This window comes from Falco punctatus (assembly GCF_963210335.1).
Source record: "Falco punctatus genome assembly, chromosome: 4".
Taxonomy (NCBI): domain Eukaryota; kingdom Metazoa; phylum Chordata; class Aves; order Falconiformes; family Falconidae; genus Falco; species Falco punctatus.
Genome location: NC_137583.1, coordinates 68,215,005 through 68,240,529, shown reverse-complemented (window position 1 = coordinate 68,240,529; position 25,525 = coordinate 68,215,005). Strand labels below are relative to the sequence as shown.

The 25,525-nt window shown below is 36.0% G+C and overlaps 1 protein-coding gene across 7 annotated transcripts in view; it reads right to left on the bottom strand.

Annotated features, from left to right (window-relative positions):
- Window positions 1-25,525, bottom strand: part of MPP7 (MAGUK p55 scaffold protein 7) — a 158,072-nt gene that overhangs the window by 92,050 nt on the left and 40,497 nt on the right. For all 7 annotated transcript variants that reach the window (XM_080386016.1, XM_080386019.1, XM_080386022.1 and 4 more), the window contains 2 exons: window positions 22,722-22,888; window positions 8,900-9,018 (listed from right to left, as the gene is read on the bottom strand). In XM_080386016.1, the coding sequence (XP_080242142.1) occupies window positions 8,900-9,018; window positions 22,722-22,758 (156 nt within the window). In that variant the 5' untranslated portion in view covers window positions 22,759-22,888. The remainder of the gene's footprint in view (window positions 1-8,899; window positions 9,019-22,721; window positions 22,889-25,525) is intronic.

Here is a 25,525-nt window from a genome sequence, read left to right as displayed (position 1 = left end):
CAAAGTTTAAAAACAAAAGTGCTTAAGGCAGCACAGAGAAAAGAAATGGGGAACAGAAAAAGAAAAGATAAGTAAAAACTGCACGTGTATGGCTGTAATTCAGACAAAGGAGGAAAGATGGTGAGGATGTATTACCTTCATAAGGATTAGCTCAATGGATAATTGAGACTTCCAAAAAAAGAAGGAAAATTAATGTAAGCAGTAATAAAAACTGCTGGTAGGAAATACAGACAGGCATTTTTGCTACATCTTACTTTTATTAAATCTTATTGTATCAGTTTCTATGCTTCAGAAAGATTTTATAAATATTACATCCCACCCTTCTTAACTCTTACAACATTTTTGCACTGCAGAGGCTTGTTTGGGTAGTTATGACTTTCTGTCCTTAAAAGGAAAACAGTCCAAGACAGTAACAAAAAAAAAATTGTTTTAAACACTCCCTCACATGTTCTGCCACAGAACTTCTGGTCCAAGAGGAAAGAACACTGTAGAAAAACAGTTTAAAATTACATTATCCTTGGATGTCTTGGATTTATCAGACTACTATTACTGAGCAGCTTACAAGACCTTTGATTGGCCTCAGTATCACAGACAAAAAAAATTTATCACTTTGGTTAAGTAAATACTGTAGAAGCTTTGTAAGACAAGAAAAACCTGGATATGAGCATAGATTTGGGTACTAAAACTTCTCTTCAGACCACTGTACCAGTTTTGTCACCAGGCTGGTACACTGCCCCCTCAGTAACAATGAAATTACAAACTATTTGTCTTAGAAGGATTGATTTACTTCTTTTATGTCCAGTACATTTTGGCTGGATTTCTGCTACTTAGCAGAAACTTTAAATCAATTACCACTGATCCAAAAAAATGCCTCTGTCTGGATTTTAACCTAAACCAAAGTTTTTTCACATTCCAAAGCACTGATTTATTCACAAGTTTCAAGTAATAGTCATAGACCAACATTTCACACCTCTGACTTAATAAGCTTATCTGCTTTATTTTTCATTTCGAAAGTTTGTTGGTACAACATACCTGTAGAGACTTCTGATATCAACCCAAATTCTACAGCTTTTATGACACTAAACTCTCAACAAGACAATTTAATTGATACTTTGGAAACTGATCTTTGAATTATTTTCTTATTATTATTTTTAACAAAGTTGGCTGAAAGGAGGAGTTGATGACAGGCACAGGACTTCCTTATAAAATCTAGATGAAAAGTTGCAAGTGCCTATTACTAAACACATTAGCAACTCTGACGTAGAAACCACAGGATGCTAGGGATACCAAATGTCCAAACTTCTGACAAAGAAGTTAAACACTAGCCATCCAGTTAAACTTCTACCAAAAAATACAAAAGAAAAACAACTGAAAAAAAATACAAAAGAGTATTCACCACAGAGGCACCCATTCAACAGACTTCAGGACAAAATGATTATTTATGTCTGCTAGCTATCTGTTTCCTAGTAAACCATCTACCACCTACAACTATAACAAATACTTTTAGTTGAACCACCACATATGATCCATATTTCACCATAACTGCACTAACCCATCCATTTGGTGCTACCTTGACATGCATTTTCTTACAAAGTAGGTTACACCATCCAAAGCTATGCTTGACCACTTTTTCAATAAATTGGAGGTGCATTTTTTCACTTTATTAAAGGCACTAATAAGCACAGGTACAGGTATGTATGTGTGAACACACATGGCAAACCAACTTTGGTTTTACTCAGAAGAAAGAGTAAACCTGTTACATATTATAACATGGAAGGTTGGGGGCTTTACCTATGATTTCAAACAGGAACCTATTTTTATTTTGCTTAGTTTTGCCTAGTTATTAGCTGACGTACCGTGTTTAATACAATAAGAGCACAAAGAAGTCAAAAGGTTCAAAACACACACATCAACCAGAACCACCCCGAATTTCAACAAGAGAAGCAGTAATCTGCTCAATGCCTGGCTGTTAGCTACCTTTTCCCTAATGTTTCCATGGAAACAATATCACCCTGAATAAAGTAAAGATTCTGTACTATTTTCTATAAAACTTCAATTACCTAATTTTGATCAATCTGATCACTGTTCCCATGGAAATTAAGTTTAAAGGCAGCTGACTGCCTCCAGCTAAGAGAGATCTCTTTACTTGCAGATTTCAGTTACTGGCTATTGAGCAAGTCTCAAAAAAATCGCTTTGGCTTCAAAAGTAACACTTTAAATTTATGCAGCATTTCATAAGGAATAACACCTTGCATTACACTTTTTTTTGAATGCAATTAATTTTGATGGAAGCAAAATGACTCATTGCTTCAGTGGTAATTACTCCAAATACAAATGCAAACTGTTGTCAGTCACCAAAAGGATTTCTTACAGCGTATTATTTTTCCAATATTTTCATCTTCAGATAAGCAGAAAGCATGTGGGAAGCTTATATTTCAGTATATGAATTAGACCATTACCTACAATACTTTGGATGAGAAGAGTACTGAAATTCTAGCTCTCCTCCTTATGTATTCTGTACATACAACCCGAGCAGGAAGTTTCAAAAATTAACTGGAGATCAAGCTTCCTCTCCAGACAATGAGGGAAAGGAAAAGCCTTCAATTTCTTCCATGCAGCTTTTGTATTTCTTTGCAGATTTAGTGTCCTAATACTGCCCATATATACCTTACTGCTAGATAGTTCTGTAGCGCTGAAAACCTCGTGTATCATGGGGTTTTTTTGCCAATAGGACTTGAGGCAAGACTGGACTATGCCTCTTTCAACAAGAGATTCTCTGAATAAAAACATCCTTACAAAAATACAGATTTCCTTGATCTATGATGATCTTGATTTAACGAATAACAAATTTCTGTCACCTACTATCTAGTACATCACTATTAATGAATTCACCTATAGTAAATTCCTTCTCCCCTTGCCAGAAATAGTAAAAGTTTTCAACCCAGCACAACGGACCACATCTGTGCGTTGTTTGGATAGCCTGCATTACAAGAGTGATAGCTTTACTCTTGCCATGAGTAGGCTTTGCACGCTCTCTCTGACTGAAAGATGTAAACTATAACGTAAGAAGCAACCTTGCTTAATTGTCCTCTAGAGCATGACGAACAATTACTTTTCATTGGCCATGAATTGTTACTGGCTGCCAACCGCCACACTCACACCTCCTCCTCCTCCAGATGGCCAGGCGGTAAATGCTTAGTCACATGGCCTTTTCCTTCATTTTTTACCTTCTCCAAAGCAAACAGCATTTCAGACCTCCACATGAATTTACAGATCTGCAGCCTATTCCCTTTACCTGGAAGGCACAACTTGTTGAAAATAAATAGAGTTGAGAACCAAGCAGGAAAGAACCCTAAGGACTTCAAGTACCAAAGCAACGTTTTAGTGAATGAGCTATCAGTTTCAACAATTCCACCCACTCCAAGGTGGTCCATACATCTCTCCAACTCTTCAATGCTTCACCCCAAAACCACAACCCACTCACTGTTAGAGCTGAGATTAGGTGCCACCTATGGTCTACCAAACCCCAGTCCCACTTTCTCTTCTAGTGCATTTTCCAGGCTTTCTGCTCTTGGGTAACACAAATCATCTGAGCTCCTTCTGAGGTAGCTGGTTTTGTCTGCCTTGAAATCAGAAACTGCGCTCACCATTCTCTTAGTAGGTGCAAACACACTAGCCATCAAACTCCCCTCACAAACACACCTGCCCTTCCCGTCTTCTATGTAGCAGAACAGGAAAAGAGTTCTTATGAGCCACAGAAAACAGAAATTTCCAACAATAAATTATGAAGATTATATAAATATTAGTTCTAGAGAAGGTATATGTGAAGAATAACGTAATGAGAAAGTAAATAACTTTTGCATGTTTGTCAAAAAATATTTCAGTATCAGCTTCAAACTGGAAATGCAGCAGCACTCAATATTAGCATCATTAGGCTGCCATAAGGAAAGCCAACTCCACCTCAGCACAATCTCCAACCTTCATTTTACAGCATTTGTGTCATGTCTTACTCTGTCTAATACATGCTCCTCAACCACCATCACCCTCCCAGACACATACACATATCATTCCCTCTGTCTGTGGGTCATCCTCACCAAAAGTTCTGAACAATGAGTTCAGAACAATCAGTTGCCACACACAACTCATGCAATCTGAATTCTGTTTCCTTTATGTTCTTTTGGGAAGAAGATCCAAACGTGTGAGCTCATGCCCAGGCAGGAGCACTCACCGTTCAGATACACAACACAGGAGGTGAATGCAAACGATCCGTGCAGCACGCACCTGGATGTTGGTTGCAGAATGCCTGACACATCACAGGGAAGGGGAAGCTGCACCATATGACCCCTCCACCAGTGCCAAAAGAACCTGCACAGCTCTTCCCAGGTGAAAGGTTGGACAGTTACGAGTTAGTCTATAACATAAAGCAAGCCATGAAATCTCATTGACATTCTGATTCTGTACTGTAGACGCAAAGCCATTCATCCTACAGACTAACTCCTTTTTTTCATGAAGTCTGCGTGTAAAGCTCTGGGTAAAAACTATGAGTGTATATAAACTTGCCTACAAACTAGGCTTGTACCAGTCCAGGCTGAAGATTTAGCACGTTATCCGCAGATTGTTAATTTTACCACTGTAAGCATGTGTCCTATCAATCCCTTTTGCTTTGCCCTAGCCAGCCCATTTTTTTGTTTTCCTCATTACCATCTTTAATTTTCTCATTACCAACAAAGGAACCACAGGAGGCTGAAAGCATCTACATTTACATACCGAAAAATCTGAGTCTTCACACAGAAAATTTCCAACACTTCTATACCACAATGATTATAGAATTTGGGCTGTATAATCGTATCATTCAATTTACATGCCAAATAAATTACACCATGATATTCTTGACATTTTTGGAAAAGTTGTAATCTGTTGATATGGACAAACACTAGGACATACAAAATAATTTCTCACAACTTCAAGTCAAGTCATATCCTGGTGAAACTAATAGAAAATTAGCAGAAATTAAAAGTTTTGCAGGGCCAGCTACCAAAATACTATACAGTTATAATAAAATCAGACTAGATTCACCAAATATTCCTTATTTTTGCAGTAGATATTTTCTTTTCCAGTGCCACATACTGCTTTTTGGAGGTACATACTCTTCCCTAGCAAGAGGAACAGCAACACCACTTGCTGTGGCTTCTTTTTTGTAATGCAAAGTACAGTACTAACTAAAGAATTGTGCATGCTCTGAGCTGGCTAAAACCAATCAATAAACTGCAATTGGTTAAGAAATACTTTGTTAGCAGCCCAACAGATAAGCTTACTCAATTCTTGAGCATTACATCCACAATCAGAAATGTTGAAGGTGACAGTGCAAGCGGAAGCTTCACCCTGGAGCTAAACAGACAAACAGTAAAACATGTGTCTGGTGCACTAACAGCAAGCAAACGCACATGGAAATTCTTGCAGCTCCTCTAAAAATAAGCTAAAAGAGTAGCTAGAACAGATCTTTATTTATCCCTTCTGTTCCTCTAAAAAAAAAACCCAAACAACTCCAAGCAGAGCACATGTGTACTATTTCAGGTTTCAGCTATGCTAGTGCTTATAATTACCCTGAAGGATCATCTTTTCATGTTTCTCTTCTATAAATCTCTACAGAATTACTGGGATCTCTGCTATATAAAAAGTAATAAGATGGCTGAAGATTTTTGGTAGAACTTGAGAGAGTTGTGTAATAAGACAAGGAAGTAACAAATTGAGGAAGGCAGAGACAAATTTTAAACATTCACTGTCCAGAGCCAGTTTTCTCTTCCAAATTGTCAACAACAGTTGTGGGTTCCCTCTTCTCTATACTTTGCAAACTAAAATCTAATCAACAGATTCATTTATGGAGAAAAGGGATAGCAAGAAAAGTTGCATCAGTTTTTGCTGGTTTTACTTACTACAATAGGAATGTACTGTAGGGAACAATCCAGTATTTGCAGGGGAATGGACTAGATGATCTAATACAACTTTTCCATTTCTAACTTCTTAGAACAGTTCAGGCCGATCCAAGTTCACAGAGAGATTTCTGTCCAACAATACTGAATGAAGAGAAGTCCAAGACAAGGTTTGGGGCTTTTTTTTTTTTTCTTCCCCTTTTTTCTTTCTTCTCAATATTATGAGAGCCAGAATAGCAAACCATATACCATAGTATACAACCATACAGAAAACACTATGATAATTAAATACCCATAAAGCTCAGACTATCTGTAGAAAAAGTAGGAAGTTCATTTTATACTTAAGCCTTTTAAGCAGCTTAGAGCATATTATCCATTTTTTAACTTAGGAAAAAAACTCTTTTCTAATATTTGAAATTATTAAACAGTAAGGTAAGAAGATGAACATAGAAATTTTTATTAAGAAGTGTGTCTATCTTAAATAAAGAAATATTAGTGCCTCATTAGTAGTATACTCATGCTCATTTTCTTCCAAAACCGACACATACCAGGATCGCAACATCCTTGGCTCTGAACTACTACTTTTTTTTTTTTTTTTTTCTGAATTACAAAATATCTGTCATCATTCTCTGCCTAAGGAATTAAAAACATTTGTCTTTGCAAGTACAGTTGACTTTAAGATGTTATTGCTAGGAAAAATACTCTTTCAAATAAGACACCAGGACTGAAAAAGAAAGATTTGGCACTTCTGAAGCCTTGTAACAGGGAAAAACTATGGCACATGGGGTTTGTTCTTCTGCTCTTACAGCTCTCTTCCAAAAAGGCTATGGACTGCCTTCTCTGAAACTTGATAGGATACTGAATAATCCTTCTAAAAATGTGCTAAAGGTCAAACAAATATCATGAGTTTCAGATACAGTTAAGCCCATCTTGGGGCAGGGACATGAACTAGATAACCTTTTGAAAGCACTTCATGCCCTACTTTCTATACCTGAACTCCACAGAAATCAAAATGTAAGGTTTAATAGCCTGTAATATGCACTGGGTCAGATCAGATGCTTTTAATAGTCTCAATTCTTACAATCAAAAACCTTTGTCTTTTGAATGAGATTAATATGGCATATTAAAGAAGTGCAACTAAATGCAGTTGCAAGAATTAAGTCTATTTCAAGATAGTGTGAGACTTAATAGGACATTAAAAGCACCATTCACAGGGTCAGTTACATGTACATTTAATACTTGGACCTAAAACATACAAGATAAATAATAAAGATGGCTGGAATACTTCAGTGGCTTCTTGTTGTAAGGGCAATAAAGTGACCATTCACTGATCCCCAAAACTTTCTAACTTTCTCAAGAAAGCTTTCTTGTGAATTCTTTTTTGTTGAAATCAGAAGGACCAATCCACCCTGCAATAACAAGCAACACGGTAACTAGGGCATACAACTAGGAGAAGCACTAGGAGACTCAGCTTTTCCAAACTGCCAGCATATGCAAGGTGAGTAAACCAGTTACTGTCATGCTATCTTTGCCTTCTTTAGTGGGAAGAGGCAAAAGGGTACAAGTGAAGAAGTTTGAAAAGGTTTAGGTTTTGCCTCAATAGAAAATTAGAGCAAATGTTGAAATGTTCGTGTTTCACAGATCCACACTTAATTTTCTAACCAACCTTCTTTAATTTCCAATCCAGAAAGAAAATTAATTCAGCAACTGACCTGACATTATGCTTAGATGCACACCACTGCCAGCCTGTTTTAGAAAGATGACTGGTGTTCTCTTTACAGTGATCTCCTGAGCGCCCTGAACAGACGGCTGCAGCAGAGTGGTAAGGAGTCTGGGAACCACTGCATTTCATAAACTTTGATGAAATTGTTTAGGCAAACAAGTATTACCAAGCACTGCTCCCCTCTACATTGCTTTTGTGTATCAGCTACCAGGGAGTACTTGTGTTTACTTTAATATGTAAATTCTTAGCTATTTTGAAAACAATTTTGGCCAGGTATCAACTCTATTACATCTTTTTTCCAAATAAGATATCTGAAAGAAATGGGAAGAGGTGACTTTTTCAAACCTACATTGAAATAATCTCAGTTTTAAGCTTCCTCTAAATTGGTGACTGACAAGGGTAACAAAATCTGGCCAATTATGTACGAGTCTGGATATATTCACGGCACGGGTTACTACCACCTACTGACTTATTTGAGACCTCAGAATTTCCTTCCAGCTTGAATTAGCTCTGTAATGGAGACTGAAGACATACTTATCATTTTGTAGGAGTGGTACATTTCTAACCAGCTGATTGGTCCCATTTTTCTGCTATAAGCAATTTTAACATTATCGGGATAGCTCTGCATACTCTCATGGCATACTTTGATTTCTTGTTGCTGATCATTTCCATAGCAGGACACTTAAGTATTCTTCCAAAACTTATTTTAGGTCATACTTTAGGCCAACATATTTATGTGCAAAACACAATTTTAAATGGAGGCAAGCCAATAAAAGAAACAGCTTACTAGAATTTCAGTTGACTTTGTTAAAGGAAATTATTTTAAATTAATGTGGCTACTGAACTGTTGCCATACTTGACCTCAGAAAATATATTCCTTCTAATTTTTGCTGTGAACATTTATTTATTTAAGCTAAACTCCAGGTCTTGAATGTTGACCATAAAGAAGTCTCAGATTTCCTGCTACTATTTCGTACTCTTTTTTTTTTTTTTTTCTAAACAAGGGCAAACAACATATGTTTGCTGCATTAGCATTGCACTGCCAAAACATCACTCTTAAATGAAATCATCTATGTATTTTTGGTAGAATCTTATTTAACAACTTCCACCCCTGACAGAAACAGATTTAAAACAAGGCTGTTTTGTTTTCACTGAGCAAGAGTTTGATCACTGGTTTACTAGATGGCGCTCAAAACATTTTTCCATATGCTCTTCTCAAAGAGAATCTGACTTAAATGTGGTTTACCTTCACCAGTGAATGAAGGCTTTTTTCAGCAAACATATCCCAGAGGAAGGTCAGGTCTTCCTGGCTGTCCACATGTGGCTGCAGCTGGGCTGGCAATGCAGCCAGCAGCTCGTACAGACCTATAAAATGAAAATAAAACACAAAGTGTAATCTAGAGGTGATCTCATTAATTTCTCTTAACAGTTCTGTGTAATTGGCTGCCTGGAGCATGTCATTCTAACTAAATAGGGAGTCTGGAGTATCTAGCATAACATTAACTTGTAGAACCAAAAGGAACATTTTTAGAAAATTACTAAGAAGCAAGTATTAGCAGTGTACTTTTTACCTTGTCACAGTTGTCAAACTTCTACGACCATATATATTTACACAAGGTTATGCAGAAAATTCATAAAGGTTTTGAAAAAAGGACAAAACCAGAAAAAACATACATTCCTTTGCTTAATCGTTATTCCATTTCCCTTGATGTTAGCCAAAGAGTGAAATGAGTCATGAATAGGAAAAACTTCCTTAAAAGAACAGAAACTGGATAGGGTGGTCCATTAAAAAAAGGTTCGTGGTTTCTCTAAATATTTCTTGCTAATATATTGCTTAATATTTTTTTTTTATCCTGTGTTCAGTAGGAATCCACAGCAAGACAAAAGGAACTGCTCCGTTTTGCAGGATTAAACCTTAAAAAACAAAACCAACAGTTTTCTCAGACACATACACACACAGAGAAATATTTCAGTAACATTTTTTCTTTGCAGGTATTTGAGATTCTCCATAGGGTTAAAGCAATTGCTGTTCCCAGTTATTTGTGGCACACCTCACCAGCGGTCTCTGAGGGGCAGACAGTAGCACACTGTTCCACAGTAGCATACAGCATAAAAAATCCATCATGCACACAGGCCATCAAACTGCTGTCCAAGAAATGTAGCAACAGTGTTTGCAGCAGCCCTCTTTAGGGAGGTAACCTGGCATGAGTTGATATCAATTCATAGCACATGTTTAATTTTCCAGTGGGATTACTTGGGGTAAAAAGGACAAAATGCCTTTTTCTCCTGTCTGATGTCTACAAAAACACCAATAGTCTCTTGGGATCCAAGATACACGGTCCTGTTATTATTTTTAGTCTGAGTAAGTGCCGCTGTTCATCAGAAGGACAGATTTACAAGATATTCTACTGCTAAAGAACATGGTTCTAAGTTATAGGTTACTTATTGTTATCATGCCTATTATCTCCCTTAAAATTATGATTTAGAGTATTTATTAGTAAACATAATTTCACAACCTTTCCAGGTACTACATATCCCTTTCAAAATTACATACAGCACATTTGGGATCTGATTATTTAACATTTTTGTCTTTTTACTGCCTCTCAGTAAAATATTCTGGAAAAAAAGTTCCTTCCAGATACATTCTTTTTGTAGTCCAAGCATTTTTGGTGGTTGGCATTAATTTCTCTTAGAATCTTGCTTTTATTTAAATCTGCTCTTGTTTATGCTTCAGAAATACTGTAAAAATAGAACACAACTCAAATCACTACCATTTTTCACGGACAGAAAAAGAACACTGAGCCTTGCCTAGCGAGACACAGTCAGTGGTTGAGCTGACACCCAGAGAACAGAGGTTTGAATGGGACTCCTGGCTTTGACTTTCCAGACTCAGAACTTAGCAAAAATGGTGATTTTTACCATGCTGTTTGTGCTTCAAAAATATTTTCATTTAGAAAATGTAAAAAGTTTCTTTACACTCAGCCTAATACTTCTGCGCATAGGCACTTTTGTTACTGTAAATACATTTAGCCCAGAATAACCTGAAGGTTAGGAAGTAGATTAGAAAACTTAATGAAAGCTTAATGTAAGCTTACACTGTGGCATAATTGCTCAGGAACAATTCATAAGTGCCACTCAAAAGAAAGAAAATATGACATTCAGCCACTCCCTTCAAATAAGAGATATATAAGAGTAAGCTTTCTTTTCCTTGATGCATCAGATCTGCTTAAATTTCACGTATAATCAGGTATAAAACTATTCCATCCTTCTAACTTGCTCCTCAGAGCTTTGGTAATTAAATACCCAGTGGAAATAATACGAAAGTTTATGTTTCCTGATGGATTAAATATTACAGTAGTGACATAGGGCGAGACTGAATCTGCCTATAATGAGACTCAGGTTTTATGCACAGAACTCCCAGAAAAAAAATCCCACCTGCTGGCACTCCAGGACTGGCTAACCCTGCAGGTGCTTACGCACATTAAGGTTTCCACATCCAGCTCAAATATATCTGTGGCTTCACATATTCACGTAGCTCTGAACTGCCCCTTCTAGAGAAACGGGTGTCCTCATCCCTAGCGCAATACTCTGGCTTTGACAGCAATGCACCCAAGTCTCCAGGGGAAGTGGAAAAAATTCAGCAGGTGCTGACTGATTTTATTTAGTATCATGGTTGCATTTCTAGTTTTGCCCTGCTTTGGCTCTGCAGTCCAGTATTGATAGCTTTCAGCCAGAAGGAAGTCAGGATGCTGCCCTTCTCCAGAGCAGCAGAACCCGCGGACTACGCCATGCAGCATGCTGGACACCACCACACTCCTGCTCTTCAGACGACTCTTGAAACTGAGCACTATGTAGCCAGGAATAAAAAAAATCCAAGGAGTCAAATGCAAATCAAGCAGAAGGGATGACTTGGGGTATTTAGTTGGGCAGAACAGAAGACAAAGATCTAGAATTTGTCTAAAGTTTTATTTGTGTAATTCCAGATCATCTGACTCAGCTATAGCCTCCTTCCAAACAAAGTAATGGCAGCAGAAGGTGCTAGCACCGCTAAAGGTTTCGCTTTACAGAGAGAGTTTCATTTTTTCTTGTTCCTTCTGCGGTGTCCAGTACTACAGAATCAAAAATTTTCAGATGGGCATTCAGATTTTTATAGATGAAGAAAAACAGTATATGAATCTTCCACCCCCACCACACCACTCCACACCCAACTAAAATGTCACATTTTATTTGTGTCTCAACTATATAAAGTATGTTTTTCTTCTTCATTGCAGTATGAAGAAACAGTGAAAATTGTGGCTGGCATATGACTTTACTAGCAAATGGGATTTAAAATAAGTGCTTTTGTGATATGGACAGGGACAAAATAATTTGTAAAGTTACCGTAAACTGGTAAGGAAGTTGAAACTACTACATTGGCAACTACACATTAGCCTAATTTAAACTACTGGATCTGATAACTTGTCACATCCATCTTTCCAGCACCTGAAGGGTAGTAGCTCAAATCTCTGCAGCCCTGTAAGTCGTCACTGTACAGACATGCTGCCATGAGGCAACAGAAGTAATCTGAAATTGACAGCAAAGTCTACTTCAGCCCAACCTCAAACCTCCTGCAAAACTTCTAACTAGCATCTCAGGCAGTTCTGAAAGCCAAAGCCAAAAGCCACTGAAATAAATCCAAGTTTTTTACTATTTTAGTACTGCCAGGGTATTGAAATCAGATTTTTTTTTCAGTCTTTTCAGTAGCAATTACAAAGACTGAAGTGATGCTATACTGAACATTTTTGATCACTTCTAAAAACAAAAATTAACTTTCCAGAAGGTCATAGCTATACCTCCTATATTCAGATGAACTGTTTCGTAAATTAAAAATGCATGTTCATGACGTAAGCCACAGAATGAGATGTATCTCAGCACCTCAGAACTGGATGCTACTGTTGTAATCACATGGCTGCCAGGCCTTGGTTGTGTTCTTGGTCTCAGATTGACGTTTCTCTTAAAGTCCCACCTTATTGATTCATATGATATGCATGGAACTCCTATTAAAAAAAAAAGTATTTTGCAGAGATTTTGGGGAATATGCCCACAATTAAAATAAACACAGACAAAAAAGCTTTTAAAAAATTATCAAGAAGTTGTGTTCAAAAAAAAATCACGAAAAGCCAAAGAAAATCCTGTTTTTTTTAATGCCCGATATTGGCGAAATTGTAAATAACCTTGCAAAGAAAAAAAAAATGCTTCTTTTAAATACACTGTTGCTATTCTTCTCAGGTTCTTGTCATTTTTTTTAGCCTAGTTTGCCTAAATTTAACCGGCTTTTATATTTCAAAGGAATCATATACCCACTGGGATTTTCTAGTATCAAAATACTTCAGGTGTCAAAATTCAGTAAAGTAAACATGACTTACACAAGAAAAACTCATTTACTTCAATTTTAAAAAGCAGTTCATTTATACAAAGGTCCCAGAAGACCTGAGCATACATTAAAAAATTAACAATGAGTTTAAACATGGAGATGTAAGACTATTTTGCAATTATAAGAGGGGAGGTAAGTCCGGTCAGTCCTACAATATGGCGGGGGGGGGGGGGGGGGGGAACACACCAAAACCCAGTTCACAATGTAATCACCTCTGGACATTCCCAAATCATTGAAACAGAGAAGGAAACAAGGGCCCTTTCCAAACCAAACAACAGTCCCATACCAAACAAAAAGGTCACATAAACCAGTGGCAGTGATAGTCAATTCCAGACAAACAAGGAGCTCCTAGTTTTAGGTACTAGTATGCTGCTATTTATATGCATGTTATATAAATTAGGTACAGTATCTAACACTTCTGTGAACTAAGTAAAAGCCTATAGCATGTAACATCAATAAAAAGAGACAAACGTTGAACACAGGAATACTATAAAACTCTTGTAAGAGTGGAAGGGGGAGGCGGTTGTTTTAAGGTGCTTAGTCTATTAAATCTGATTACCTGATTCAAGAATAAAGAAATTTAAAAGTAATAAATTAATACTGGACATACAATACACTTTTCATGAAATTCAGTTCATCTAAGAAAAGGGCCACAGGGAATTAAAATACAATGACTAGATAACCTTGTCTACAGAAATAGTCCATATAAACTATATGCACGTAGATAATCTAAACATACATACATAATCTAAAAATAAAATTTACAACAGCTTGTCATAAACTAAGATTTTGGACTTGTTGCTAGAGCAAGTAAGACAAAATGGCTGCAGAATAAAGCTTGTAGCATTATGCCACCTTGGACTAAGGAAATAATTTCAGGAGGAAAATCCAGCTACGTTTGAAAACCCAGCACTGTCCCTCTTTAAAAAGATAACAGACACATTTCAGTTTTTTCTTTTTACACACTTAAGCAGTTCCTGTCTTCAGAGCATCTTCAGCTTTTCCTTAGCCTAATTAATATGATTTAGTTTCATTCAGTCTGAAGAAGAGGGCGTATAATGATGGCAATTCAATTTTAAAAAGTGTACACTAAATTTGTACATGTAGTAAGATTTAAGACTAAGCAGACATGGAAAGCTTTTAAATCAGAAACAACAGGACATAAAGAATTTTTCCAGTTCTAGAAAATTGCTTCCTTTGTAGTGTTATATTCTATAGAAGACTGCTTGTTCCTAGGAGGAGAATAAATGGCTAAGCAATTGATGAAAGTGTTCCCGTACTGAACCACTCACACTGCAGATTCCAGATGCTCTACATTCTTGACATCAGAATGGAAAAATTTACTGTTAGTCTAGAGAAATTTAATATCACCATTCTTGTCATATCCTTCATAGCTTCATTATTAGGACAAGTCTGTGGAAGCTATAAACTAGTGCTAAATGATAAAAAATATGGTCTCTGCGTTCCATCACTCTTGCATATTACAAGAAAACACCAACTTCGTTTTGGTTAGCATTAGGAAAGAAATGGAGACAAATGGATGTGCATTTGCTTTCATATGTTAATTAATTTCCTGAATTAGCGTTCTGAACAACGATGCCAGACTTAGAATCAAAAATTTTTACAGTAACTCAGGGATAATAAACACTAAAGAACATATATGTAAGCCCAGAACAACACTGTAAAATTTTATTGTATTAATAAAATGGGACACACCAACCTTTAAATTTTCCACTTTGTCAAAGGTAAAATAATCAGCACCATTTGGTGCCATTTATAACAAGCTGACATTTTTTCACATTTGACCTGTACTTTACAGTTCTATAAAGACTCAGACAACACTTGCTTTACACAAAAGCAAACAGCATTGCAGAAGAAACACTCGTTCTGACATCCTTGCTGCTGCACAATAAAATCAGTCACTAGCACCAAATACTGAGTATTATTTGAATCTGAAGTTTGAGATCAGTATGCACAGGTTCCACTAAAAACATATGCAGTACACTTATGTATTAGGATAGACATACTGCACCATCCTATCAGACTCCAGTTGTAAAAAGACCATTATGTGCTCAACTTTATGTGCCACAAATAGTTCTTTTTTATGTTCTCTTAAGTAATTCCACTGAACATATGGGCTTCCTGACACTGCAAAAAGTTAAAGACTAACAATTTTTCTTTGCAGAACCAGAGTGATTAACTCATTCCAGTATGTACCTCTTTTTAATTTTGCAGTTTAGTGTTTTTTAAAAAAGATTAATCTCAATTTTCAAAAGGTACAGGATACTGAGTAACTAGATAATCACAACATGGAAGTGCATAGCACCTTTGGAAAAAAAAAAAGTATTTGTTTTGATTTATTTGCTAATTCACAAAAAAAGTAAAATGCTGAAATCCTTATGGATAGCACAGCAACAAAAATGTCAATGTTCTATTTTTTCCTAATGAAAACAAGAATTTTGCCATAACTGTCCTCAAAGAATAAGATTACATACTAAGGGCTATACAGTCTTTTAAGTTAAAAGTTGTACCCAATTTTTATTCCTACAAGCTACAGTAATTTGTTAACCCACCTTAAAACAACATTATGACAGAAAATGTTGAAAGCGAGCAATCATTTAAACCCACCACTCTTAAAAAAATTATTTCCTTCAAAATGGAAAAGTCTTTAGTTTTGGAACTTGGCTCCCAGAGCTAAAGAATCCACAGTTGTTTGAAACAGTTATTGGTCTTTTAGGATTTGTCTCAACATGTGTATTTCAGATTTAGCATACCACATACCGTTACGTTCTGATGCGAGTTAAATAGTTGATCCCTGTTTGCATTCATACAGGGCAAGGCTGTTGCTTCAGAGCTCTTGCTTGTATGGCTCATCAAAGCTGCTTCAAAATCAAAACCCCTCAAAATGTAGTTACTAGACACTGTGTCAACAAGAATACTTTGAAAGTTCATAAAATGTACTTTCATGAGTATTCAAAAGCTCCCCTATTACCTGCAAGAATAACACATACATAAAACTGATTTAAAGAGACCTATCAAGCACAAATTAATAAGCAGCTTGTAGAAAGCTCCTACAAAGATCTGACTTTTTTTTTTTTTTTTTGTGTGTGAAAACTCTTGGCTCCTCACCTGAAGCTGCATACCATGACACCTTGAATAACCCTGATTAATTGACTGCTTTTTTGTACAGACATCAGGTCGATGAGTCTTTAGTTTTTCTATCTAGATCTTCATCAACACTAGAGGAGGCAATAGCAAGTACCTGGCAGGCAGTCTGGAAAGAACTCATTCCAGCACTAGGATGTCACTGGGCACACTCACCATGTTTAACTCTTAAGTCACAGTTTGCAAGGTTAAGAGACTTGGCACTGGGGAGAGGTGGCCAGGTATACTAAATGTGGCATTGCACATCTGCAAAAGGAGGACACTATCTCATTAAGAGAATGAATAAGGATTTCTAACAACAGAAGCCAAAAGTCATTACAACTCAGCTGTACCTAAAACTAGCAGAACATAATTTGATTACTATGTATCTCAACCTTTTATATTGTGTCTTGAGAGTAGAAAAAAAAAACCCTACAATCCTAGGCTGTACTGATGGCAAAACCATGCCAGTATATTATTTTGGTGTTGTGATTCACTGTATGACTGAGTTTAAAGTTTAACACTCAAAACAAGTTATGCCACTACATCAATCACTTGTATGTGCATACTGACACATACACATGATATACAAGTCTATAGAGGCATATAGGAAAGTTTAAAGAGTCAAGTACATCATCATCCTATCTTGATAATATGTTTAGAAAATCAAACTGTTCAAAATAAACTATTTAGTAGTTTATCCCTAAGATTAATATGCTGCATTGAGGCACTTTTCAGTTTTTTTAAAAATCAATGTTATTTTGAAAGCAAAATCATATTTGAACCCCTGTGTTTCACAACAGGCAACTAACAGCTAGCAGGGAAGCTTCTCACTATCTCTTGATAATGCTAGATTTCCTTCAGCTTAACAGCTGCAGGGTTTTTTTTCAATCAGCCAGTATTTGATGTGATGTTGGGCTGAGAAGCCACAGAACCTTTCACCTGACAGTAAATGCACAGAATATGTACGCTCTGCTAGCTAACGTGGACGCTGACATGGATACACGCAAGCAGTACAGCATGGCAGTCTGCTCTTGGCAAAGGACAGCTGGCATCACTGTCAACCATTTGTGTAATTAAAGCTTTTTGTTCAACACATATAGCTATACATTTAGGCCTCTGGTTAGAAACAATATAGGCTGCCATACTTTAAAATTTACCACAAAACTACACATCGCTAAAAAAAAAAAAAAAAAAAAAAAAAAAAGGTAAAAATTATTGCAGCTGCCAGACCATTTGAATTTAAATTTCTGGCCAAGAACTGTAACACTTTTAAAGAGCTTACCATCAGTAAATATAATTACACACATTTTCTGATTCCACACTGCTGAATCAGCCTAGCATAATATAAAATATTAATGCAAAATAGGATAGTTTAGAGAAATTTCATTCTACTTTGAAGTTTTCCAACAGTCAACATAAATATGTTGATACCAAAATAAATACCCTTTCCAACACCAGCAAGTTATATTTTTAAAAAATTAAACCTGATAGCCATTAAAGCTAGCTGTATGTCTCATAGTTTCCCAAATCTTTCACATGAATGTTAGCCTAAAAGCCATTTAATGCCTCTGGCAGCTAGAGATGGGGAGAATTCAAGAATGCATGGTAAAATATTGGCTCTGTTTATTAATTCAGTATAAATTTTGCCTCTGCTAGCGTATCAGTTTTCAATAAAATTTAGCCATATCTGTGCATGTCAACATAGTGAGAAATTTTAGTAGCCTTGGAATCATGATGCAGCCAAAGGCGTTTACATACTACACTTGGCGTGGCACACCTATGCCTAAGTCGTAAGCAACAGCATGAACCAGGCGAGCACAGACTTTCCCTCTGCTCCGTTTCCACCACAGCATGTCAGCAGGGAAGCAGCAGCAGTTTGGAGCAGGAGTCAATCACCCTGCAAGCCTTTGCCCTGGCAGCCTCCGATGGAAGAGCTACCCCCAGAAATCTTTCCTTCATCACTCTCCTAAAATCCCTTTCTCTTCATCTCATAACAATGAGTCCAGCTCTTTGGGCCACCATTTTGTTATTACATTTTTTAAACAAGCTCTAAAAATAGAACTTCCCTGATTTCTATCTCCCTCATCACTCTGAAAACTGGTTTAAAAGGCTAAAATATTTAGCCACTTGAGTTTAATTCGTCCTTCTTCCCCTAAAGACTTTTCCAATGTCTCACTCTCAGCTCAGCCAACTACTCAGCTTTTTCAGGTTATTACTGTTTTATTTTTTCTCTCCACCTTTTTATCCTTTTCATTATCAATAATTCTTAGAAAAGATTATGTTAAAACTGGCAAGCTGATAAAAATGCATTAGTAGTAAATAAGAAGACATCTATATAAAACCAGTAAAAGAAAGGACAGCATCTTTCAGTGTTCAGATGATTGCAAAATCATCTCTGAACTTCACATTGCTTGCAGTGGTCTCACTTCACTGGGTGGTAATCCATGTGGACTATGGAGCAATCAGCATAACATTCCAACAAAATATTTCTACCAGTATTCCGCATAACCACATCACCAGCATGCAGCTTCAGAGGTCAAGATACTTCTTAAAGAATCAGAATACACTACTAAAAATGCAGTTTGGAAAAATACCCAACCATTTAAAACAAATTTAATATATTTATTTTGTATTACTACAAAACAGAGAAGAAAACACCAAACCCAGGAATATTTTAAAGGACGTGTGAACTTACAATATGGTTAGCAATAAACTTTGGGGCTTTTAATTTAAAAAAAACTAACACGTATTCAGTTTTATAGGCTTGTAATACTGAAAAAACTCCACTATCTGGCACAACATTAGCTCCTATATGCACCCAAGAAGAAACAAATGTAAGCTCTGCACTTTTTTTTCTTTCTATAACTTACAATATTCAAATTCAAGAACTGCTTCTGACTTTCATTATATTTAAGCAATCTCACACAGTTTTACGTGGTGGCTAAACTTGGCCCATAAATGTGATTTTCCCGCTGACAATACATGAATCAAAAACAAAAAGTCTGCTTTGCACATTCGTGCGCTAGTTTTTAAGGACAAACAGAAAAGCAGTTTTAAACTCACCAGCTGAGCAAGCTTGATACAGAGTTGAGAAGAAAGAAATCTGTAACAATTTTATGATGTTTTTCATGCTAAAACAACACTTTAAGCATAATGATGTCATCTTCGTTCCACCAAAGTCAGCAATGAAGCTGCCGTCAACTTCTGTGAAGCTGGGACTGCAAATTTAAATCTTCCTAAATATATCTGATAAGTGAATGCCAGATCTCACAGACTTGCTCTACCTGCAAGCGCAAAGTGCAAGTCTTCCTCAGTCTTTGGACTCTATTTGATGGGCCTGCACAAAGAGTTTAAAAGCAGACACTTGTAACACAGAAAATACTAAAAGCCTCAGATGCAGCCTCATGCAGGAGCTCAGCCTTCCATTCAACATGGTTGCTTTAAGAGAACTTTGACCTGACACTGACAGGACTATAAACCTTAAGGGAGGAGCAGGATAATGCATGTGTTATAAACAACAAGTAATATTTATTATATATTTATTTATATATTTTTATATATTTATTTATATATATATATATATTTATATATATTATATATTTATTATATAAAAATAGGGTTTCTATATGGTTAATGGAGAATAGAAGAGAAAGAAGCATGTGCACATATAAGCCTTTCCCCTCCGTCTTAAAGTTAAGAAGCCAGATCACATTGGTAAAGTATAAGACTAATTTCAATGTTGCTTGATGAATCTAAATGAAAAAAAATATTTTAAACAAAATATTGCAAATGTTGTAGCCATGCTTTTGATTTATCACCATTTAAGGTCTGGCAAATGCCTCAAAACAGATTTAAGAGGTACAGTCTGTGTTCAGAAGAATATACAGGTTAAAACATGGCATAACAAAAGCACGTACGGTAACATCTCTAATAAAGTCTGTTGACAAAGTAAAAGCAATGTAAAATTAACACGAGTAAGTCAACATTTAGTCTGATCAAACGTGGCTCATCATGGACACTATTCTGCTTTTGACAGTGGCCTGATGCCTAAGACTACATTAAAAAAAAAATATAATCATCAATGCTTCCATACTAGTGTCTGAGTTTCCAGTAGTCCATGATTTGGCAACTTCACGATATTCACAGATGATGCATTTCTATTTACTAGTCCTCAATGAATTCTTTCACTCATTTTTAAATCCAGGTTTACTTCTACTTCACCAGGATATAACAGACACAAAAATAAGCTAGGCTGGAGTTTTGTTTGAATGCGTTACTAGAACAGACTCTTAGCAGACAGGCTAAATGAAGCAGCGTTGCTACCCTAAAGGTGCATCTTTCTTAGGCCCCCACTAAGTGACTTGCTAATTCCACAGCATCCCAGATAGTCCTCTCATGGACTAGAGCAGTTTCAAATCAATGCATGTCACTACACCAGTTTATGCTGTCAGGGCAGGAGGAGAATTGGTCTATCCACCAAGGAACAACAGAGGTAAGATAATCCATATTTTTCGTGTGTTTCTCTCTCTTTTTTTTTTTTAATCTGAGAGTACTAGAACAAAAACAGTACTCTGATTAGAAACCACCTGTATTATAACCAGAACAGAAAGCACCGTTTCATGTAATCATTCAAAAAATACTTAAAATACCTATCATCATCATCAGGAAATACCATAAAGAAAGTGGATATAATTTTCTTCTCTTTCAAAATGTAATTCTTTTATTTAAAGAAACAATTTGCAACTTGTAGCAGAAAACAAATTGGATTTAACAAACAGTATTATTTAACAGGAAGACATTAGTGGTGCGTAGATTTTGCTATAGATTTCCTGGGACAGTGAAGATAGTTGAGCTTTATCACACACCATAATTATTAAAGGTGTATTTGGAGCATCATATGCATTAAATAGCATAGTAATACATGGTTTTATAGACATTTTGTCACATATTTAGATTTAAAACACTCCCACTTTTTGGAGCCCTTTTCTTTATTCAGAGAGTACACCTGTGACAAATACTTCTGGAGATATTAACTTCCTTTAAACAATGAAACAAGCAAAATTGTCAGCATCAGGTAGCAGTCATCACACATCCCACTGCTGTTCATCTCAACAGGTTCTTGAGTCTTCTGAAACGCCAGAAGGCATCTGGCCAAGTAATTAAAAAAAAATTAAAAAAAAAAAAAAAAAAAAAAAAAAGAGAAAGGTGTGTTTTGGAAAGACACAAAATTTTGTGTGATAAAGAAAGCAACGATCCAGAATGGACCCAAATCTTCCAAAATTCAGCTTTAGCATACTAAACAGCTTCAACTGCACTTACTTCCATGGGGGAAGGGGGAGAAAAGAAAGGCACGTAAGAGTTAGAGTTTGGGGAGATGATAGTCAAATATGTTAAACACAGGAAGAGGGAGATATAAAAAGCAAATACAAACAAACAAAACCCTCCCTCCCTATGGTAATAAACACACACACATACACAACTCTGAAGAGTAATCTTTTCATCTAAGAAATTTTACATGGCCCTGAGATGTAGGGAAAAAAAAAAACATCACTGCACTGTACAGTCTATTTAAAATAAGAATCAAATGCAGTTCCTTATATATGTATTTTTTTGATTCCTGACTTGACATCTCCCTCTTCTGTTTTCAAGATCCTCCTATTACTACAGAAAGCTGTGTGATCTAGAATAGCAAGGTATGTGATCTAGAATAAGAAGCACAGGGGTAGAAAGCAGGGATCTTTGTATTGTAACCTCAGCCAGATCATCTATTTACCAAACACCATCAAACAAAAATACTAACTTTAGTTGTCCTTAAGACAAGAATAAAAATACTGTCAGACAGAGTGTAACAGCAAGATAAGATTTAACCTCTGAATATAGCCTAATATTGCAACAGAGAAGGTGAATACTGTGGAAAGCTGCACATCTGCACTCCCGCTGCCTGTAGTCAGTGATAGGAACTGGACTCTTGACGTGGAAGGCGAGGGAAGGAAGAAAACTTGAGACAATATTTTTCTTCTCCTAATTTGTTAAAGAAGTGTCAAAACTAAATAGTCTTGTGTTCAGAAATAACTCCACTGATAACTGTAACTCACAGAGGGGATAGTCTAGACTGCTGCAAATGTTAAGGCATGTATGATATCATCTTCTGCCTCCACACACCCCACCCCCCCTTTTTTTTTTTCAAGTTAACGTTGTAGAAACGATGCTCAGAGGTGAATCCAAATTCTTCAGATCCATATATAATATCTGTTTGGAGTTGTCCTTTTTTGGCGTTTGGGGGTGGAGGGGAAGAAGGTGGTGGTGGGACTTGTAAAAATTAATTTTACCTTTAGTGTTTCATATATCTAAATTAACTTCAGAGAGAAAAGGTTACGTTTAAAGTCTGAAATTAAGCATCTGTTGAGACTGTAATTAATTATCTTATTTGATGATTTCTTGAAATAGAGACCGCAGACTTAACAAATAAGATCTGGAGGAAACATGCAGTCCTCCTTGGCTTGCGTACCTGTGTCACTTCCAGATCCAGTTGATAACGCTGGCATGATTTAGTCTGCAGAGTATCACACAGGAACGTCAGACTAGGGCTCTGCAGCCAGAAGGCAGAAGTTAATTTCAGTTTAACTGCTTGCAGCCAAGTTGTCTTTGAAGATTTATGCTATCCCCCAGTTTCTCCTAGAAAGAACAGAAACAGAATTTTGCAATTAAGAATGCTGTTTTGAGACTCTTAAATCAAAACCTTATTTTGTGATAATGATTGGATTTGGTTAGCTGCAGTTATTTACAAAGTGCTTTGCATTTATTTATGATTGTTAAGATTTTTCCCCAAGTGAAAAAAGTTTTGCTTTCTTCAGTCTAGCCTATAATCCCATTCTGCTGTAAAAATAATTAGCACATTTCTCTCATGTTAATTATACTCTAACTCTAGTGTGTCAGGTATTTTGGAAATATAGTGTTATTTTAATAAAACAGTTAATAATATAAATCACTCACATTTTGCTACTACTTATCCCAGAAAAAAACTTTCTGCTTACTAGCATGGTAATTTATTCAGTTTCTACTTAACCTCCTTTCAATTGTTTTCAGTTCATTTAGGATCTGACATGCAATTTGTATCTGTAATCTGGAAATATAATCCAAATTTTAACTGAAGTTGTAAAAAGCAGGACTGGTGCAAAGACTTTTCAAAGGTAAACAGCAGTTTTGATTCACAGAGCTGACGGAACCATTATCATGCAGAGAGATCCTTTTAAATCCTGACTACTCTGTGATTGTGTGATTCTGTGATTTTTTCTGTAATTCGTTACTACAAAGCCAGTATTTTTTAAGACATATTTATTAATAATTGCATAGGCCCACTGATACTAAATTTTGGGTCTCTCTTTTAACCAGTTCTTGAGGAAAATTCAGAGCAAATGTAACAAAATTAAAAAACAATTTCAAATATAAGTGAAAGTATTTAGATTCAAGCACATTAAAACATGAAACTGGAACACAAACTTGTGAAAAGAAATTCAGAGTTAAGACTGGAAATGTTTACTAATAGCAGGGCAGAGGCTGGTGTGTTTACAGGGAGAAGGAAGGGAGAGGGGGAAGTAGAGGTTACCAGAAAACAAGGGTTTTCTCCAGATTTCAGTACACCAAAAGGATCCTTGAAGAAAGAAAGTAGCAGAGTTCTGATTTAGCATAAGAAAATAAACAAACAGAAGAGCATTTTGCTGCTGGTGGTTTGTTTTTTGTTGGTTTGTTGGGTTTTTTTCAACACATTCATATTAATCAGAATGACTTTTGAAGTCATCTTGGCTCTGAAAGTGCATATTTTGGACACATTTGTTCTTGGCAACAGTCTTGTGGAAGAGTAATATACAGGTGCTGTAAACACCGTATGCTGTTCAAAATTTGTTTTTCACAAAAAAAAAACCTAACCAAACAAAAAAAAAAAACCAAACCCCACATTGCTAAAAGTATTGCAACATATTAAGGGCCATCCACAAGATTTTGTTTAGTAAGTTTTAAATCAATTGTTAGATACAAGCTAGTTGTTAATTCATCCCTAGGCATAAGCCTATAGTTTAAATAGTCTGGCAACTTTTTAAAGTTGAGTGGTTTTTTTTTTCTTCTCCTAAGCGTTTACCCAAAGAAAGATTCAGCATGTCAGCTTTCAAACTCCAGTAAATCTGGTTTTCTGTTTTGTTTTGGTTTTTTTTTTTTTAAGGTGGTAAGTACTGCACAAGTTACAGCCCCGGATAACTTCTATGATGAAAAGGGCTGAATAAAACTTAAAAACCTATCTATTAAGATTGTTTTAAGGTTTTGGAGGTTTTTCAGTTACAGAAGTTTGTGGTGAAGAAAAGAAGTAACTTCCTACTTAAAAAACATCAGCTTCCAAATAAATATATTTACATTCATCAAATCAGCACAAAGTCCCTTAGCTTAAAATTTAAAATAGAGATAAGGAAATTAAGAATTTCAGAGTTTTCACATCTTATAATGACAATGTTGTAAAACACCTATATGTAAAGCTAGCCAGGGTGCAGTTTAAAAAAATGAAAAAAAAAAAAAAGACATCATAGCCAAGGACACACTGTACCAATTAAGAGGAAACATATTCACTTTGCATTAATTCTTCTTGTTTTCTTTTTAACACATACAAGTACCATAAAGGAGAAGTCATGTTCTAAGCTCACTTACAGTCCCCAGCGTGAGCACACCACTATAGCCATACAAAGGGTGGAGGCATTTTTAGTTTTCACGCATATAAGAAACCAGTTAAAACAAAACAATTTACTATTAATGGGACATCTTTGATTTTTATGCAACTTAAAGTACTTTCATCGATTAAAAAAAACCAAAACACACACATGCAAAGCATTCTCGTTATACCTGCATTATTATTAATCAGAAATTCAGGTTCCTTGAAAAAGTTCATTGCGAAACGTAGTCTTGTAATCTACATACACATCATGTATTTTAACTCAATCATTTTCCTTATTTTTCTTTATTTCACAGTAAGTCATTCAATATAAAAAAAATCAAGCTCCTTATTATTTAAGAAACATATACGGCATAAAGTTATTCCCCCCAGATCCTAAATATATATTAATGAAAAATAAATGACCTGATGAAATCCTTACCAGTAAAATGCTTAATATTTTGCTGGAATGGAACGGGGACCTTTTTTTTTTTTTTCTAACTTGCAAATTAAGCTACATTTTTGCAGTGATGATGTTATTTTCTTTGGCTCGCTTTATTTAAAATGCTTTGGAAGTTTTTGCCGGAGCCCAGCCATAGGCACTGCTGACTGCTGTATGG